General features: G+C 57.6%; 1 protein-coding gene across 2 annotated transcripts; it reads left to right on the top strand.

The window, feature by feature from the left end:
- Positions 1–734: 734 nt before the first annotated feature.
- On the top strand, positions 735–18,509 carry LAMP1 (lysosomal associated membrane protein 1). 2 transcript variants are annotated; one of them, XM_059144824.1, is made up of 9 exons: positions 735–989; positions 6,503–6,621; positions 8,226–8,442; positions 8,588–8,746; positions 14,894–15,081; positions 15,696–15,821; positions 16,839–16,905; positions 16,983–17,153; positions 17,530–18,509. In XM_059144824.1, the coding sequence occupies exons 1-9, from the start codon at positions 938–940 to the stop codon at positions 17,667–17,669; spliced, it is 1,239 nt and encodes a 412-aa protein (XP_059000807.1). In that variant the 5' UTR covers positions 735–937; the 3' UTR covers positions 17,670–18,509. The 2 variants fall into 2 exon arrangements, with proteins under 2 accessions (XP_059000807.1, XP_059000806.1); XM_059144823.1 differs by having other exon boundaries at positions 6,500–6,621.
- The last annotated feature ends 785 nt before the right edge of the window (positions 18,510–19,294 follow it).

Below are 19,294 nucleotides of genomic sequence, written 5' to 3'. Positions count from 1 at the left end.
GCCGAGCAGGAGGGGCCGGGACACCCGGGTCTGCGGAGCTGCGCGAGCGAAGCGGGGCGGCGGCCGAGGGGAAGGGCGCGCGGCCGGAGCTCCAGGCCGCGGTGAGCGCAGACCGGGGAGCCGCTGGGGAAACCAAGGGCTCGGCCCGGGCGAGCGCCGGGGAGGCCCCCGGAGGCTCCGGCAGCGGGGAGGCCGCCAGCTCGTCTCCCGGGCGGCACCAGGCTCCGGCCCCGCAGCAGCGACGCCCGCGCCCGCCCTCCAGCAGGGTCACGGCCGGCGGCCACCTCCGAATCCCCTTCCGCCGCGGTCCGCCTGCAGCTCGGTCCTCCGCGGGGCCGACGGGGATCGCAGCGTCCAGTCCGCGCGTTCGAGTCCCGCCTTGCTCGACGCCGCGGCCGCAGGAGCCCCCGGTACAGTGCCGGGCCCCGAGGGAGCAAACGGTCCCTGTCGAGGCTCTCGGGCGGCCCAGGTCGGCGCGGGCCTCGGCAGGGAACCGCCCCTCGGGCCACGCGTCTCCTCCGGCCGCGGAACCCGGACGCCCCTGCGCCGCCCCCGCCCTCTTTCCGCTTCAAGCCGGCAGGCCCCTCCCCGGCCCGTAGCTGGGGTCACGTGGAGCCACGGTCACGTGCCTTTGGGTCACGTGCCTTTGGGTCACGTGCGAGGCGGGCGCTGGCCGGGGCGGAGACGTCGTATCCTCGCGCTCTCGCGAGATCCGCGGGGGTCACGTGACAGCGCGGGCGCGGCGCAGACTCACGTGACGGGCGCCGCCGGCCGAAGGGTCTCTCGCTCGCCGCGGGCGCCACAGCGGCAGCGCCTCGGACCGCGGGACGCTCGCCCTCACGCCGCCCCGGCCCGCCCGCCCCCGGCCCGCCCGCCCGCGGTCCAACCGCCCCCGGCCCGCTCGGCTCCCGCTCCGGCCTCGGCGGCCCTCGCGCCCATGGCGGCCCTCGGCGGCGCTCGGCGGCGGTCTCTGCTCCTGCTGCTGCTCGGTGAGGGCCGGGCCGGGCCGGGCCGCGGGGCGGGCGGGAGGGCGGGCGGGCGCCGGCCGGGGGAGGCCGACCACGCGAGCGCCGGGCCGGGGTCTGGCGCGGAGCCGTCCGGCCGCTGCTGGAGGACGTGGGGCGAGAGGTCCGCGGGGGCCGCTGCCGCCCAGCGTCGGCGAACTCGCTGTCTGCGCGTCGCGTCGGGAAACCCGCGGCTGGCGGGGCTCGGACAGCGGCGGGGGCGGCCGGGGCCGGGGGCGCGGGGCGGCGGGGCGGCGGGGCGGCGGGACCTGCCTGGGCCCCTGTCCTGCCGCAGACGCGGGTCTCCCCGGGAAGGGCCGCGGCGGGCGACCCCGGCCTCCTAGAAGGCGTCCCGGCGCTCTGGGTTTCCTCTCGGTCGGGCCGGGGCGCCTGCGGGGCGGCGGGCGCGGGGCGGCGGGCGCGGGGCGGCGTCCGGCCTCACAATGGCCGCGTCTAGCGCGGGGTGCAGAGAGCGCTGCTGTGCGGGGGCCGCCGGCCTCCGCCCGGACCGACCTCGGAGGCGGCGGGGGTGCCCGGGGCGTCCCCGAGCGGGGCGTCTCCGCGGGAGCCGGGGCCGCGCGCTGTCTGTCGGGGGTCACTGCGCGCCTTGGTTTTAAGTCTGTCGAGGGGCCCTTGATGAGGCTCCCGGGGGCCCCTTCGCTGCCCGCCAGGGCGGGCGGTTCTCCCCGCGGCCGCGTCTGGAAGACCCTCCGCAGGGGGCGCGGGGACGGAAGCGGACGTCGGGCGCCCGCCCGCGGGTTCGCGCTCCGCCCCTGGGAGCGGGGACGGCGGCGGCGGATTCCGGCTCCCGCGTCTGTCCGGCCCGTCGCGCGCCGCGAGTGGCGGAGCCGCGCGAGGAACCGGGGGGCGGCCTCCCTCGGGCGGCAGACCCGGGCTCTGCCCCTGCCCCTGCCCGGCAGGCGTGCGTCCTCCCGGCGCAGCGGCTGGAACTCGGACCGGCAGCGCCGCGCCTTCTCGAAGGGCTCGCGAACTGGGGAGTGTCGGAGTTCTGTGTTTGCAAACTCGCCTTGAAACTGCAGAGGAGCGGCCTTGGTCCCTGCGTGGTGCCGGCCGGCAGAGCTGTGGGTGTCCTGAGCTGGCCGGGGCGCACTGGCTTCCTCCGGGCTCTAGATTCCGTTGAAATCCAACTTTTGGAAAAGGTACATTCCTTGGGATTTAGATCCTTTTTTTTCCTTGAAGATTTTATTTATTGATTTGGCAGAGACTGCACCAGCGGGGAGCTAGGGAGGGGCAGGCCCGGGGCTGAGCAGGGAGCCCGCTGTGGGGCTTGTTCCCGGGACACCGGGATCCTGACCCCAGCTGAAGGCCGGCGCTTAACCAACTGAGCCGCCCAGGCGTACCAAGGGTTTTGGTCTTTTTTAAATGTTGGTTTTGATGCAGAATTTCACCAGAAAGCATTTTTTCTAAAAAAATACTTCAAACTTCAAAACTACACATTCTTCGTACATTCACAATTAAGTGATTCTTAAAGCTTCATTTGTGTTTCAGTATTTGGTAGAAAGCAAAACCAGGGGTGAACTGAAAGTGTCCAGTACTTGGGATTAGGTGACGTTGCATAATGTGACTCTTTAAACCGCTGGTGTTAACTAGACGACTTCCTTCCCCTTTCCCGATAAAGAACCGTCACTTAGGAAGCTTGAAACGTTTTATTCTGATTAGTAGTATTCTTGATTGTGGGACTTGGTCAGTTGCTTAGGTTGGTGACCAGATTCTTAGCTGTATTTGAAGTTGAAGTGCTCAGGGTCCATGGCCTCGAATTCCTATTACTAGACACTCCCGACTGTCTGCGTCCAGAGGACGTGAACGACATTTCCGTTGTGCTGTGATCACTTACACGTCTCCCTCATCTCACAGCCCATCTTGTGCCTCCCACATAGCAAGTCCTCCCTGCGTGCGCACAGACGCCCCGGGTTACAGCGGCAGTCCCTCACCAGACGCGCTAAAGTCAGCTCTTCGAGAGTGTCTGCACCCGGGCCCTGCCTCTGTGGATTGGGATTCCCTGTGAGGGATGGAACCGTGGTCTTTTTTTCTTCTTTCTTTAAATCTTCACAGGTGATTATGTATTACTGATTAAGAAAAAAATACTGGGTTTAAAAGCATCAAACCAAGGCAGACTAGAAGTATTTCTTTAAAAAAATATTTTTGAGATTTTATTTACTATTTGAGAGAGAGCACGCATGAGCAGGGGGACGGTGGGGGGAGAGGGAGATAACAGAATCCCCGCCCTGCAGGGAGCCCAACGCAGGACTCAGTCCCAGGACCCCAGAACCATGACCTGAGCCAAAGTCAGATGCTTAACCCCTCTTACAAAAATTTTAATGTAGAAGTTCATTGATGTGTTTGTTCGGAGGGCAGTGTCTTCATTTCAGAAATGAGTGTTTCACAATTGGAAACCTATTGCTCGCTTGGCAAGTGTTGGAGAGAAAGTGCGGTTGGGATGTGGCACCAGTTCCAGATTACTCAGCATCACTAACTAGCTGTGTGACCTTGAGCAAGTCAAGGACCCTGTCTCAGTGTCCGCAGCTGTGCAAGGGAATCCTGACAGTGTTCCCCTGTTGCCCTGATAATTAACTGCGGAGTGCTTAGAGCAGGGCCCGGCACGTAGCAAGTGCTGTTAAATCAAACACTCTGCGTTTTGTGTCACATACTGAGGAGTCCGCGATGAACTCGGTGGTTGAAGTCTAAATAGTTCTATCGAAATAAATGTCGGTGCGCGTGAAACCGGTGCTGATGCTCTGCACACACGGGCTCATCTCCTACTCTGATAGCCCCAGCGGCTCAGCACGCCTGTTCCAGCTCATAGGCACACAAATGGAAGGCAGCAGTTGCTACCGGCCCAAGGTCACACGACTAGTAAGTGATGGAGTGGTCTCTCGTAGTCCTGCTGCTGACAGCTGACGGCTGTGCTTGTTTGAGAGAGTGGGGGCACTACCAGTGGAAGTGTGCGGAAGGAACAAGCCAGACGTGCTCCTTCGCACGACCCCTGGAGACATGACCAAGTCCATGCCCGCGGGGAGGACTGCTGCGGTTAGCCATTGCCAGCGGGCCGGGGGCTGGCTTTGAAGAGGGACACCCGCTCCTCATCACTGCGACATTTTAATTCATTGAAGATTTTTTTTCTTCTTAAGCAGCTATCACTGTTACAGATTTTTTTTTTTTAAACACCTCAGACCATTAAAGGTCTCCGGGGTGGCTCAGTTGGTCAAGCGTCTGCCTTTAGCTGAGGTTGTGATCCCAGAACCCTGGGATCGAGCCGCGCGTCCTGGGCTCCCTCTCAGCCAGGAGCCTGCCTCTGCTCTCCTCCTGCCCCTCCTTGCTTGTGCTCTCTCGCGCTCTGTCTCATCTCTTCCAAATGAATACATTTATTAAAAATCTTAAAGAAAGAAACTTTTGACCATTAGCATACAGACATTTAGAGTTTTATGTTCTGATGCTCTTGTAGAGCTCTTTTTCTTGACTGAAATCTGGCTTCTGGGGCTAAGTTTCTTGTTTGAACAACTGAAAATTTCTGGATCCCTCCAGAATAATTGTGGGTATCTAGTGCTGGTAAAAGTTTAAATTTGTTTTGGTAGCACTTCTTTTACTTTGAAGGCTTATATCCTCAGAGTATTTACTAAGTGAAAAGATTCTGTGTTTAAAAAGTTATTTAACGTTAAGTATATTCTGATGAAGTGCTTTGAGTCAGTAGAAAGTGTTTTGATGATTTCGGGAACTCATTTGTGGAAGTGCAGCGTGGTAAAAAGTGGTCTGTGCATGATCCCATGCGAGGCAGCGCCCTGCCATGTCCGTGACGTACATGCAACCACGCGTGACTCTGCTGTAGTTAGCCAGCCCCGCAGACCTGTGAGGGCCTCAGGCCCAGGAGAGCCTTTGACGGGTGCACGAAGTAGCCGATGTACACCTGATCTGGGTCAGTGTCTGGTGTCTTCCTGGCCTCAGCGCACGGGCTTTAACACGCTCTGCTCGCCGGCGTCTCTCTGCGTCCCCGGGACGCTTAACCTGTCGTCTGAAGGCATGAGGAGGATTTGTTTGGTTTTTGAGAGCCTTTACTGAGTCAGAAACGAGCTGTGGCATTTTCTCTAGGTTTTACAGTGGAAATTCATTTATCAGAGTTGCCTTCAGTTTAGTCTTAGCTGAATATTCTGGGATGTAGGTTAAAATTCTGCAAAGCAAAACAAACTGCGCAGGTTTCTTATTTGCCCTAGTTGGCTTCGTTCTCGTGCACCAGCTTCTTGTGAACACAGAGTTCGGTATTTTTCGTACCGCAAACTTACAGGAAGGTATGTGGGGTTTCTGGCTACATCTTGCTTTGTGCCTGAATAATAGTTGACTTTAAAGATTTTATTTTGTGAAAGTTGGAAGGGTAAAAGAAATTGTGTTTGTTGGAGTCATCCACTTTGCTAGGGACAGGGATTTTAGAATGCAGAGTTACGAGTGTCCGCGGAGAGTGTGCCTTCAGAGTGTGCCTGAGGCACATCGACACTCGGAGTGGCCAGCGGATAGCTAGAGGGTGTGCAGGGACCGGCAGCAGCAAGGAGGGAGGCACTGCTGAACCCTGCAATGCGCGCTGCTGGCTGCCAGCGGTTCGGCTTTAGGACGAACGGAAACACCTGTTTCTGCTGGCCATGGAAGCTGAGCGCACGGATACACGCGGCTTGGAGGAGTCAGCTGCTGCTCCGTGCCTGGGCCGGCAGACGCCCACCGATCGCCTGCTTGGGGTGGTGGGTGTCATGAAGTCAGACGTGGCACTGACCCTGAGAATTTAAGGAGGAAATAGCCATCATCACTGCCGAGCTGGAGGGATCTGTGAGAATTTCATTCTGTCCCCTCCTTCTTCTGGGGGTATAGCAGCCCTCCCTAGACTTGGTGACCAGTGTCCTAACATCACATGGCCACGTCCAGGTTTTGTTGAATGACTTCTTGAGAAGCTTTCTGAACTTGGGCCCAGAGCTCGGATCTGTGAGCCCATGGCTTTTCCTGCCACGCCTGCGGCCCATGAGAGGTAACACGATCTGACTTTAAATAGTTTAGGACGGTGGCACCGGATAGCACCAGTTCTCCCACAGGCTTCTGCAGGTCAGTATTTAGGCTGAGTCCTGCCTCTGGGACACAAGCGCGTCTTCCGGAGGCCCTCTGAGGACTGAGCCTGCAGCGGCGTGTGCCCAGGGGTGACTTGGGAATTTCCAGGTGACCTCTCTCCCCATCAGTGTCCTGACACCAAGCATTAAAGAGCTGTCAGCCAGGTTGGCAAGCTCATCGATGGACTCAGAGTTACCATTTCCAAACTCATATCTAGGAGAGACAGGACAGAAGACCCAGCTGAAACCAGCCTGGTAACCCGTGTATCTCTTTCTTTTAAGCAGCCCAGTGGTGTCTCTTAGTAAAGCCCATTGTTGCCACAGCTAGAGGCAACAGAAGCACCCACTTGTATTTTCACAACTCTCTTTGGCTATTTCTGTCTTTCCTGGAATTAGCAGGCCTCGTACATGGCGCAGCGGCGATGTTTGTGGTGAAGGATGCCAGCGGGACAGCCTGCATCATGGCCAACTTCTCCGCTGCCTTCACGGCCAGCTATGACACCGGGAGCGGGCCTAAGGTAGGAAACGCCAGGGCCTTCGTGCAGTGTGTGCGGTGTGTGTGAAGGTGTCTTTATTATTATTTTAAATAAGCATTTGGAGAAGGACCTCACCGTAACACGGTTGGCGTGTGCATGTACCCCACTGGGCCGTCGCCCGTGCTCTGTGTACCCTGAAGCTGCAGTCGTGACTAGTAAGCCGTCCTGTCCTCTGCTCTCACTGTCCGGTAGGAGAGTTGTCCCAGACTTGTGCACGATTCCTCTGTCTGGTCACAGTGCTGACCAGCCTGGTGTGCTGGAGTCCCCCTGGGACCCCGGACGTCTCACACACTCTCGGGCTCCGGGCGCAGCTGTGTCTGCTGTTTGCCGAGCCGCCTGCGAGCACGGTCCTACTCTGAGATGCTCCTCAGTTGTCCTCTTAAAGCGCCTTGTACTCCTGCAGGATTAAAAAAAGGCCTTTTGCATTTGTCCATTTCTCACAGGCTGCATTTGTAGATCTTTCTTTGTTAATTACTCTGGTGGACATTTCACTTGTCTGTGTAACATTGACTCTTAAATGTATCTCTCAACCAAATATTTTCAGTTCTTTGTTGAAACCACAGTTTTTTCCTGCCCAGCCCCAATGTTGACAGCATCAGATCATCTTACTGCCACCGCGGGATGGTGGAGGGGGCCCCGCGTTGGTGGGAGGGACAGAACTCCTTTGGAACACTCGGGGCTTTGTGCCACACGGTCAGGCCTCATCAGCTCGTGAGTGCGGTCCTCCACATGAGCGTGCTTGCACCCGAGAGAGGCAGTGTCTGGGCAGCTTCTGTACCGCAGAAGCCTTTCAAGTTACAGAGACGGGTCCAAACACCTCTTGTGGTTGTTACCACTATTTTGTGTTTGGATTTTTTAAATGTAATTGTGATCTAGATTATGTTCCACAAATGGGATCTCCCTTGTGCTGCAGTGTGCCCTCCTATCACCGTAGCTCCGTCACCTCTTGGAGCAGCTTTAGTGGACAGCATTGCTGCACTTTGGTTAGTCGGTGCAGTTCCTTTGGGGGGGTCTCTGGGTGGTTTTGTAGTAGTTCGTGTTGCCTGCAGCGGGCAGTTCAACAGTTCTGCAGCAAACACCCCCTTGTCTGTGTGTAAAGTACAGTTGACGCACAGTTGTGTCAGTTTCAGGTGTGTAACTTCGTGATTTGACAAGTTTATCCAAGTTTATGCTGTCTGTGCCCACTACACATGTAGTGGTCATCTGTCCCGTGAAGACTGACTTCTTCGACATTTTTTAGCAAACAAGTAGTAGTGGTTTTGTCAAATAAAAGTAACACAGCTTACGTGAAGCCTGATAAGAAATATTTCAGTGTAACAACATGACTTTAGTTTTAATTCTGCTGTGAAGTTGTTATGTTAGCAAAGAACGTTTGATTAATTGTCAGCTTTGTCTTAAACATTGCTTTTCACGTACCGACACGTAATACTGATTTTCTTTATGTTTTTATTTATGTTAAAAACGAATGTGCTAATGGTGGCGTCTGAGAAGGGGCCGAGGTCCAGCCTCCTGAAGGCCGGTCTTTGGTGTGTCTGAATCCGTTTTGTGACCTGGGTTCTGACTGGGTCTGTCATCCTTTGCTCTAGAACGTAACCTTCGACCTGCCGTCCGATGCAGCCGTATCCAATAGCAGCTCCTGCGGCGGAGAGCATGCGTCGGACCCCAGTCTCAGGATCGCTTTTGGAAGAGGACATGCACTGGCCCTCAATTTCACAAGAAATGCAACACGTTACAGTGTTGGGCTGATGACTTTTATTTATAACTTATCTGACACACAGATTTTCCCCAATGCAAGCTCCAAGGGTAAGAACCCAAACCGACCAGTTATAAAGTTAAGAAAATTGGATTGGAGAGTATCTAATATTTCAAAATTTTTAAAAATGTTAGTACTTTAAGTAGTTAAAAATTGATTGATTGATTGATTGATTGATTGATTTTTTAAATACAGGTACCCAGACTGTGGGATCTGCCACTGACATCAGGGCGGACATGAATACCAAGTACAGATGCGTGAGCGCCGATCGGGTCCACATGCACAACGTCACCGTCACACTCCGCGATGCCACCATCCAAGCGTATCTTGCCAACAGCAGCTTCAGCAAGGAAGGTAGGGTGCTGCCATTGACCGGGGTGCCCAGTCCCAGCTCCGGTGGCTGCTCACATGGCTTTGAGCCCAGGTCTGAGGAGGACGCGTGTGTGAGAGCTCGTGCAGCCAGGACTGAGCTGGGGGCTTGCGCTAGAATTGCTGAACGTGTTTTTCTCTGGAAAAGGTAACTTTTTAGGTGAGGTTGGACAGATACTGATTTAAAAGGGCAAAGCAATTGCATCCTGTCAGGGTCACAAGATCTCTTCCCGTTCAAGCCAAGTGTGTTTCGACCAAGACCTAGGCTTAACTTCTGTCCAGCTTGGCGGGCCGAGGGGCAGATGGTGGAAGGATCTCGAGTGCCTTTTGGGGAGGGGGTTGGGCAGATGACCCACCAGGGAAGCACCCGCCAGCCCAGCTCCACTGGTGGGCTCTGGGTTCCAACAAGACAGGGCCCCAGGCCCCCCAGCTCTGTGGTCTTGGGTAAGGTGCTCAGCCTCGTTGTTTCCCTCCCTTGTGAAGTAAGAACAGCCCATGTTAGCAGGTCCGTCAGGTTGAGATGGAAATTTAGGCCGAGTGCTTATCTCAGCGCCCAGCTCTGAGCTCGTCGTAAAGCGTGTTGTCATCAGGCTGTGACCGCAGAAGGCTCTCTCCTCAGTCCTCCAGTCAGCTTCCAAGTTGCGGTCGTCGTCTGGAAGGGTGAGGGGCTGATGGCCTTGAGGAAGCCTCCTTCCTCCTGGTGCATAGCCGAGCTCTCGCGAGCCTTGGGTTGCGGCGCCCCTGTGGTGAGACTGGCTCCTCGGAGGTGCTTGCTGGCCTGTGACTGACGTGCACCAAGTCACTGCTGCCGAGGGGCGTGACAGACTGGTTAGCGGTCTGTGCAGTTGGGTGCGGCCCTCCTGAGAGGCCTGTCTGCTCTGGCCTGCAGAGGCCATCCAGCTCACCTCCGGTTTCTCTAAGGCCAGTAAGCTAAAACTGGATGTTGTGTTTATCAGTTCAAAGTGAAGAAAAACCAAAAGAATGTTTCACAGCACATGAAAATGGCGCGAAAGTCAAGTTTCGGTGCCTGTAACGAGTTTCTTGCAGCACTGCCCTGTTCGTTCACACACCCGTTTCTACGGATGCTTTCACGCTCCCATGGCGGAGCTGGGACGGCACAGCCACCAGACAGCCCCAGAATCTAGAACGTTCGCTGTCGGTGACTGGGAAGAACACGTGCAGCAGTGTGCGGGGAGGGGCGGGAGGTCTGTGTGCCCTGCAGCGGAGGAGACGGGCTAGGCGGGCACTCTCTCCACGCCCATGTCGGGGTCGCCGTGTGTGTGCGTGTCAACCAGCAGGCTCAAGTGTGCACGCCAGCCAGCACCTGCTCAAGCGGAGGAGTGACCGTGCAGGGCTTTGAGTCACGCAGAATGCCTCCGGTCTCCGGGTGGTGGCTGCGTTTCGTCCCCAGCAGTCTTCTCCCTCCTGCCTGGAGCAGAACGGAAGCGTGGAAACTGCCGAGGCCTTGGGAAATGAGAGCGTCCGGGTTTGCTGGCTCCGTGCAGTGAGCTCACTGCTGCCTGGGCCGCTGGTGGTGGTCGTGGGGGGGAGCTCCTCATCTCCACAGCTGGTTTTCTTCTGCTTGGAAAGCTTCTGGCCACAGGCCGAGATGACCTGGCCTCCCATGTGGGCTGCCCCGCTCCTGGGGCAGGGCTTGGTTTCTGGGCTAAAGTCACACGCGAGAATGTTGAGAGGCTAATTTCTTGTAAGGTTATTTTGTTTTTTGAATAGATTTTATTTTTCAGAGCAGTGTGAGGCTCCCCATTAAACAGCGAGTGCAGGCTTCCCAGAGCCTTGTCCGCACACGCACACAGTCCCTCCCGGTCGCTGTCCTGCATGTCGCTCCCGGCAGGGGACGTATGCGCGTGATTCCAGATGGAGACGCTGCCAGAAGGAGGTGGCTCCTCCTGTGCCTGCATCCCTGCCGCCGGCCCCGTCTTTGGAGGCCTTCCGTCCTGTCCTGCAGAGGGCTGCCTGGGGGGAAGCTACCTGCTGTGCTCTGTGAGCTGTTGATCAGAAACCTGCTCACAGAGTTCAGCCTCACTCCCCACCCCCCTTGTGTCCCGTGGTTCATCAGAGCTTGCTTCCATTTTATGTTAAAGCTGCCTCTGCTGATCAGTTTGCTTGGGAAAGGAGACGCGCTTCCTCTGAAAGACGCTGGAGCGCTGTCCTAGTGATTCCACTGGGAAGAGGGGCTAAGAGGCATCCCCGAGATGCACAGTGTCCCGTACAAGTTGGCGTGCCCCTGTGACAGGCTGGCGGGCTTGGTGAGGTCATGGCACACCTGCTTACTCTTCATTGGATGGGAAGGAGTCCCCATTGGGCTTTTGGGCTCCTGTCCCTATCAGGTCACATTATCTACAGTCACCCCTGATCAGTCTTTACCTGGCGTGCTAAGAAACGAAACCAGCAAACAAAAAATATGGCGGAGCTCCAGGGACCACCCCTATTCCCCCCATGTACCCCCAACGCCGTGATATCTTTTTTATTTTGGGGGATGTGGACCTCCAGTAGCCTGGGGCCTAGTGACTGGGGGAGTTCTCAGAGTAGCCGGGGAGGAGCTCCAGAATGGGTGTCTGCTCTATGGGGAGGGGCTGCACCGTTCCCAGAAATGACCGCGGCACGCCTTGAGCAGCACAGGTGAGCCGTGCAGGCCCACTTTCTCGCGGTCCTGCTTCAGGACGTGCGGCCCGGTTCTGTAAACATGTTCGCACACTTTCGTTTTCCTCTACCTCTGTGGGAAGAAAACAGTATGCAGTGTCTATACCATACAGAATGTGTGTTCATTGGTGGTGTTATTGGCAAGGCTTCTGCTCAGCAGTAGGCTTTTATGATTAAGTTTTTGGGGGAGTCAGAAGTTAAAGTGGGTTTTCGAGTTTGTGGGGGCCATGCCCCTCCCCCATATCATTTAGGGTCAGCTGTAGTTGATGACCTGACCTGAGCCATACTGAAGCTCTGCTGCTCGCGTGTCCCACTGTCCTCAGCTCTCTGTGAGCTTGATCTGATCTTCGGAGAGCCTCCTGGCTAGCCAGCCCCTGTCACACCACTCTTGGTCTGTGCTGCGGTTTGTGACCGTGGTGTGCAATCCAAGGGACCCGTGTCAAGCAGGAGATTTGATGCAACTCTCACTCGTATCACGACAGCATATGTGGCTTCTAGAAGTATTTGGTTTCTGTTAAAATTGAATCATTTATCTCATTTTGTGCCAGTTCTGTTTCTTTAATTCCTAGGCACAGTTTTTTTGTTTTTGGTTTTTTGGTCTGTTACCCAAATTGTAAGCTTCTTCAGGGAAAAGATTCCCTTTTACGTATGTTAAGTATATTTTGTCTTTTTGTAGTTTGTTCTACTCATAGATTCTTCATTAAGAATTGTTCCATAAAGGGGCGCCTGGGTGGTTCACTCGTTAAGCGTCTGCCTTCAGCTCAGGTCGTGGTCCCGGAGTCCTGGGATCGAGCCCCGCATCGGGCTCCCTGCTCCCCCGGCAGCCTGCTTCTCCCTCTCTCACTCCCCCTGCTTGTGTTCCCTCTCTTACTGTGTCTCTGTCAAATAAATAAAATCTTTAAAAAGAGAGAATTGTTCCGTAAAGATAACATCCAAACATTAGTAAATTTTCGGTCACAAAAACCCATGTAAAGTTTTTATTTGATGAACTGCGGTGTCGGGTCAGGCTTCTGCGGCCTCGCTCCTCTGCAGTGTGGTGTTGTGGGGGCCTGGACCAGAGACCCTGGTTCACTCTGCCCCTTCGTGTGTGCTGTCTTATCGGAGAAGCCTGTGCTTGACAGATTCTGGTTTAAGTATCGCGCACAGGCCCAGGCTGCCGAACGGTCCCGTCAGTTTCGCTGGGGCAGGTGAGCGCCGAGGAAGCAGCATCTGTTCTCCTCTGCGAGGGTGGTGGGTGGTGATCGTTCTGGTCAGTGTGGAGAGCTCTGCCTGGAGGGGGCAGGGGGCGCGTTCCCCTCTGTGGGAGCGGCCTTTCCCGCCCCAGACCCGCAGAGGGTTTGTGTTCATTCGTCTTGGCGTCTTGAATTGTGGTGCATGGTACCTGTGGACGCCTCTGGGACCGCTCGTTCAGAATAGGGACTTTTCGGTGTGGTTGACCCAAGTTCACGTCCCACCCACTCCCGCCCAGTTTGGCAGCATTTCTCCCTTGGGAGTGACTCCCAGCGTGGCTCAGGGTGAGGGGCTGCTGCTCACGTGTCCGTCCCCACGCGAGCCTGAGCACGCGGGCTTCCCTGGAGGTCGGCTGCTGGTGGGTCGCCTGGGGCCTCCAGGCCGGGAGCCTTTGAAAATCACTGCACGGGGCTCGTGGAAGGGCGCGCAGCCTGCGCTTCTGGGGCCCCGGGTCTTCGCAGAGGCGGCTTCACGCGCGGGTAGCACTTAGCACACGCCGTGCCTCCTACTTAGATTTCCTCGTCGTGGATGGCGCACTCCGCGAGGAGGGCTATCGTTCTGCTCCGGGACGGGCTGTCCGGAGCGTGGACTTGGCATTTGCAGCAGGGGGAGGAGCACGCTGTATCCGTGCAGATTCCCGCGGTCTGGACGGTGCGCCGTCCGTGCTCCCCGGCTGACATTTTGCACCCCGTGCTGTGAACACCGTGGTCGTGTGTAAAAACGCCGGTCAGAGCCGTGGAGGTGGCTCTCCCCCGTGCGTGTCGAGGGCAGGATCAGGAGGCCACCTGTTCTCGCTCTTGCTGTTGCACAGTTAATTGTGTCACGTGTGACCCTTTGTGAGGTACTGAACCGCGCAGCTGTCACCCGAGCCTACGGCTTAGCTCTGGTGAGAGGCAGGCGGTGCGGCCGGCACATCCCGAGGGGGCCGTCTCCTGCGGCATTCGTCCTGCCACCACGAGCCCAGGTCACACCCGGTCCGTGGCGCTCTTTCCATCTTCCCCTCCGGGCCGGAAAGGCGTCCGACTATACGAGATTGTGTCGTGTGAAGACACGCCGCGTGTGCGGACTTTCCAGAAGGCGTGGGGAACCACTTCTGTGTCACAGTCTTCCTACGGGTGAACTTTCCCGTCTCCCCCCAGCTCGACTGCCCCCAGGTAGATGGGCTGTGGAGGAGGAAGTGGCAGAGAGCCTCCTTTGAGCTTGACGCAAGAAGCGATCTGGTGCTTGGAAGTTTGGGCATCTTCCCGGTGGGCGCCGTGGCCCTGGGAGCAGTGGGCCGGCTCCCTGGCTCGGCGGAGCAGAATGGGGGCAGGGCGGGAACTGGGCGGCAGTCGTGGACGTTCTCTTCCGAACTCCTCCGTCATCCACAGAAACAGGGTGGTAGAACAGCTCAGTTCAGGACTGACGGTCTCCCGGAAGCGCCGAGGACTGTCCAGTCGGGTTCAGAGAAGGAGCAGTCTGTCCGGGGTGCACCTGGAGAGAACGTTCATTTATCTTGCTTTGGTTCCGTCTGCCCTGGCTTTGAATATAGATTTTTGTTGTAAATCCCAGATTAAACTGCTGAGATCTCCTCGGGGGGCACCGTGTGCCCTCTTCCAAGGCCTGTCCTGCTCCGGCTTCCCTCACTCCTGGATGGCGGTTCCTTCCTGGGAGTTTCCACCCACACTTGACAGGGCCTTCTCCCTGCCTGTGGGTGCCTTCGCCCCTTCTTGCTCCAGATCACCCCCGCAGCTGGCTGACTCTGGTGCCTGGTCTCAGCGCTGGTCTCGTCCCGCAGGGACCCACCAGACGCTCATTCCTCTCAGGCCCTCCTGGGTTCGTCTCCCACGGGCACCGTGCTGACACCCCTGGCTTTGCCTGGTGCATGTTACTGGGGCTGTCTGTGTCCCTCCGGAGCCCGAGAGGTTCCCGGCGGCAGGTGACAGTTAAGGTTTTCTTTACTTCACAGTACGATGGCAGTTGCGTCGTGCAGAGGGTTAGGTCTGTGAGGGCAGGGCTGCCCAGAGGCTGAGCTGAAGGAGCGACCAGTCAGAGCCATGGTGCGGTGGCAGGAGTGAGGGTGGCCCCGTGGGACGGCGGCGCCCACCTGTCCTGTCCATGCAGCGTGCGTTGGCACGTGCCGTCCCTGGGCAGATGGAGAAGTCACATTCTGCGTACAGGGCTCGCTGGGCACCGGCGGGGCCGCCGCTCCCGGTAGCTCTGAGAACCGGGACTTTGTCTCTCTGCCTCTTGTCTGTCCAGAGACGCGCTGTGAGCAAGACGGGCCTTTCCCAACAACGGCGCCGCCGCCGCCTCCCGCCCCTTCGCCCTCCCCAACGCCCGAGAGCCCCTCCGTGCACAAGTACAACGTGAGCGGCGCCAACGGGACCTGCCTGCTGGCCAGCATGGGCCTGCAGCTGAACGTCACCTACAGGCAGGAGGACAACACGGTAGGCTCAGCCCCCGGAGCCCTCTCGGTGTGTGCAGGGTTGGTCCGTGAGCAGCAGGACCCCGCGTGTGAGGCTGACAGGTCCCAGCTGTGGTCGGCTTCTCAGCCACGGCCGGACCCATCTGTCCGCACGCAGGGCTGCTGCTCCCTGAGACAGAATCAGGGAGTGGTAGGGGGTCCCCAAAGCGGAAGACATGTGTCGTTTGGCGTATTCTTTGGGACGAGTTTACTGATCCCTAAGAGAATGTTAAATTTCGCTTTAAACTTCACTGCTCCAATCTTTTTCTATGCTTTTCTTTTGAAATAATGATTCTCTCTGCTGGTAACCACGTCTTCAGACTGTGCGGGCTTGTGATGGGTGTGAAGCCTGCGGCTGTCCGAGATGGGGCGGAGGGCCGGGTGGGCGTCCTTGTGAAAGCGCAACAGGAGGAGCGGGGCAATGGTTTTGGAACCCAGAAATCTGCGCTAGAGTGAACTTCAGATGTTTTCCTTCTGCTTTTGTTTAAAATGATTGTGGCCTTGAAGTTCCTGTTTTAAGATTCCTTTTGTCCTTCCCAGAGTAGGAGGAGCCGGGGCAGGAACCCGCAGGGTAACTCCTCTGCTTTCCTCACTTAGACCGTGACAAGAGTGTTCGGCATCAACCCCAATAAGACCACCGCCGGGGGGAGCTGCGGCCCCCAGCTGGTGACCCTGGAGCTGCGCAGCGACAGCGTCTCCCTCCTGGCCTTCCAGTTTGGAATGGTGAGGCTTCCGCTCCCCCGCAGCCTGGAGGCTTTGGTGTCAGAACCGGGTCGGGTCGGGCCGCGGGCGCTCTGCCGCCCGCTGTGGCTCTTTCTGCGTCCCCTCTGGCCTGCTGCTACGCGGCGGCGGGGCCCAGGGCCCTGTGCGCTGGCTGGGGCGGAAATCCACAGCTCAGCCTTTGTGAGGAAGGGGAGTCTGCTTTCTCTGCTGCCTTTTTTTTTTTTACTGGTGTTTTGGACCCTCGCCCGCACCCCCGTCTTCTGTTTCCGTTAGGAGCATCTTGGCTGGTTCCCCACACGGCAGACGCGGGAGCAGCCCGCCGCGCTCGGCCCAGCCTCCCCCTCACGCACTGTCGCCCCCTGGCACTTGGCTGCAGGGCAGCGGCTCTGCGTCCCGCCCCTTCCCTCCCTTACGCCCGTCAGGGACGCGTCCTGTGAAGTTAGCGGAACCACACGGGGGAGGAGCCGTGCCCTCGGCAGGCGTTGACCGCACACACCGCAGATGAGCCAAGCGGCCGTTGGGTTTCTGCTGATAATTTTTTTTTTTAAAGGATTTTATTTATTTATTTGACAGAGAGAAAGATCACAAGTAGGCAGAGAGGCAGGCAGAGAGAGAGAGAGGAGGAAGCAGGCTTCCTGCTAAGCAGAGAGCCGGACGTGGGACTCGATCCCAGGACCCTGAGATCATGACCTGAGCCGAAGGCAGCGGCTTAACCCACTGAGCCACCCAGGCGCCCCTCTGCTGATAATTTCGACGGCATTGGGAAAAGCCTGCTTTTATAGACTAGGACTCTTGCAGTCCCTATTTGAGCAGAGTCTGATTCTGTAAAAAGGTCTCGAAGGAACAATCAAGATTTCATTCTCAAGGGACATGGGATGCCTTTAACAGACGGCGTACCCCACAGCTTCATGCTGGAGCTAGGAACGCAGGCTCCGGTGTACCCCCGGACGACCCTTCAGGTGGGACGCTAGCGCGGGAGTCTGGCGGGTGGTTCAGGGCTCTTGTCTTCTCTTTAAGAACGCGAGTACAAGCCGGTATTTCCTGCAAGGAATCCAGTTGAATATGACTCTTCCTGATGCCAGAGGTGAGACCCGCATAGCACACCCCCCACACCGGCCCGTCCAGGCGCCCCAGAGCACTCACTCTGCCCTGCCTTTGCAGAGCCCACCTTTAAGGCCTCCAACAGCTCTCTGAGGGCCCTGCAGGCCTCCATCGGGAATTCGTACAAGTGTAACGCTGAGGAGCATGTGCAGGTCACGGACGCCTTTTCCGTCAACATCTTCAAAGTGTGGGTCCAGGCTTTCCAGGTGCAAGGCGACAAGTTCGGGTCGGGTGAGTAGCCCCGAGGTCAGCGTTGCAGACTCCGCACGGGCCTGCCGGCTGTGCTGCTGGGTGGGCAGCTGAGGCACTCAGCAGAGCGGACTCCCCTTCCCGCATTGCCTTGCTTTTGAGAGGCCCAGCGTCGCAGATGTGGGCACAGAGTGCCATGGGAACGGAGGTCATGTTAAGAGCTGGCACGTGTCTTCCCCTGTGAAAGCAGGATCTGGGAATGCTGGCGCACGGCCTGCAGTGTCCGGGTGGTGGTCGATGAGCCTGTGCTGTTCCGTCCTCCCGGCCAGGCTATGGGCAGGGGTGGGGCGGGGGGGTGGGGGCTGTGAGGTCGCGCAGGGACAGCTGGCACGAGCGTGTGCGCTCCCTGTCTCCGCAGTGGAGGAGTGCCAGCTGGATGAGAACAGCATGCTGATACCCATCGCCGTGGGGGGCGCACTGGCCGGGCTGGTGCTCATCGTCCTCATCGCCTACCTCATCGGCAGGAAGAGGAGCCACGCTGGCTACCAGACCATCTAGCGCGGCCGCGAGAGGCGCGACCGGCCGCCGCCACGGCGCCTCTGCTCGTTCCCCTGAGCTTAGATGGGTGTTAAGGGAGACACACTTTCTCGCAAACTGATTTTCAAATCTGCTTTATCCAATGTGAAGTTCATCTTGCAACATTTACTATGCACAAGAGTAACTCTGAAATGACGGTGTTAATTTTGCTAACTGGGTTAAATATTTTGCTAATGGTTCAGCGTTAATATTTACCAAAGTAGAACTTTAAGGTGGGGAGGGTCAGAGTGCTTTTCTGAGAGGGCACTGGCTCTGCTGTATTTGGCTTTTTAAGATTCTGGTGTTTGGCTTCTTCGTTCTTGACTGAGATTTTCAGCCTTGCCAAGGAGGGTCCCTGGTCTCGACCTCAGGGCCTCTGAGGAGGGCTGGCTAGTGTTAGGCTGGTTAAGAAACTAGTAGAGAAAGATCTTAAAACAGAAGTACTCCAAAAGGTGAAAATCTGGAACGCTTCAATTAAGCTGTAGAAGCCAGGACAGGCCCGGCCACCTGCCCCCAGGCCGTGCGGCTCAGTCCTTGGGCATGGGCGCCACCGCGCCTCCGGCCTTTCCGTGCTCTGCCACTCGAGAGCCGGCACTTTTTTAAAATAGATAAATGGGTGTTATTTTTATTTACCTTTTTGTACAGTGATTCTCAGTCTTCTGTTGGAGGTCCAGGGTGAGCCTGTGCCGCACTTGTGTAAACACTGGGTATCGCGCTCCGCTCTACCCGCTCGCCGCTCCGGCGGCTGTGCACGGAGGACCCTGCACGTCGCGCGTTGCTGTAACAATGCTAATAAAACGTGTCTTTCTTTCTTTGTCTGGACCTCGTGCTTCTGTCTGCTGTCACGCGAGGTCTCGACGAAGAGGGGCGGTGGAGGGCAGGTGTCTGCCCTGCCCCCAGCATCCCACCCACACCACGAGGACGACCCTGCGGCCCCACTCGGCCCCACCCCTTCCGACATGAGCCACCTTAATCTCCCCCTGGGTGGTGGCCGCAGGAGGCCCCTTCCGCTGTGCTCAGCGCTTTCAGAGCAGGAGCTGAAGCCTAAGGTTGGTTTTAATTTTTCTTTTTAAAGCAAAGACCTGTGCCCTCCAAGGATTCGTGGACCTTGCCGATGGAGACTGAGGCTGACGCCAGTCTTCCTGCCAAGCAGCCTTGGGACCACAGCGTCGCGGAGCAGCGCCCACACACCTGCACCCGGGGCCTGCCCCAGAGCTGCTTCCTGGGAGGGGGTCGGGGCCACGCAGCTGCTGTGTGTCAGGCCTTGCTGGGCAGCTGTGCCCACCGCACGCTGGTGAGCCCGCACTGGACTGAGCCACAGGGGGCAGCCTCCAGGACTCCGCAGACTCCGGTCACCTGCCCTAGCCACCATGTCCTCCCTATGAGAGCATCTCTGCGTGCAGTTTGGTCCCAGTGCAGTGTCCTCTGTGACACCAGGGAAGCGCCGGGCCTCTGCTGTGGCTGCGCTGGGAGCAAGGACAGCCGGGCCCTTGCCATGGCACAGCCGCCATCACTCAGTGCCTCGGCTGCATTTCCTTTTAGGGATGACCCGCAGCCACAGGGGTGCTGACAGGTACCCCGTCTCCCGTGCAGAGCTCTCTCCGCAG

This window comes from Mustela lutreola, chromosome 13 (genome assembly GCF_030435805.1).
Source record: "Mustela lutreola isolate mMusLut2 chromosome 13, mMusLut2.pri, whole genome shotgun sequence".
Lineage (NCBI taxonomy): Eukaryota > Metazoa > Chordata > Mammalia > Carnivora > Mustelidae > Mustela > Mustela lutreola.
This window is presented reverse-complemented; position numbering and strand designations above follow the sequence as displayed.

Coding starts and splice junctions, on each gene's coding strand:
- LAMP1 (XM_059144823.1), top strand. CDS start 938: ATGGCGGCCCTCGGCGGCGCTCGGCGGCGGTCTCTGCTCCTGCTGCTG. Junction 8,747..14,893: donor CAGCAGCTTCAGCAAGGAAG/GTAGGGTGCTGC, acceptor TTGTCTGTCCAG/AGACGCGCTGTGAGCAAGAC. Junction 15,082..15,695: donor ACAGGCAGGAGGACAACACG/GTAGGCTCAGCC, acceptor TTCCTCACTTAG/ACCGTGACAAGAGTGTTCGG.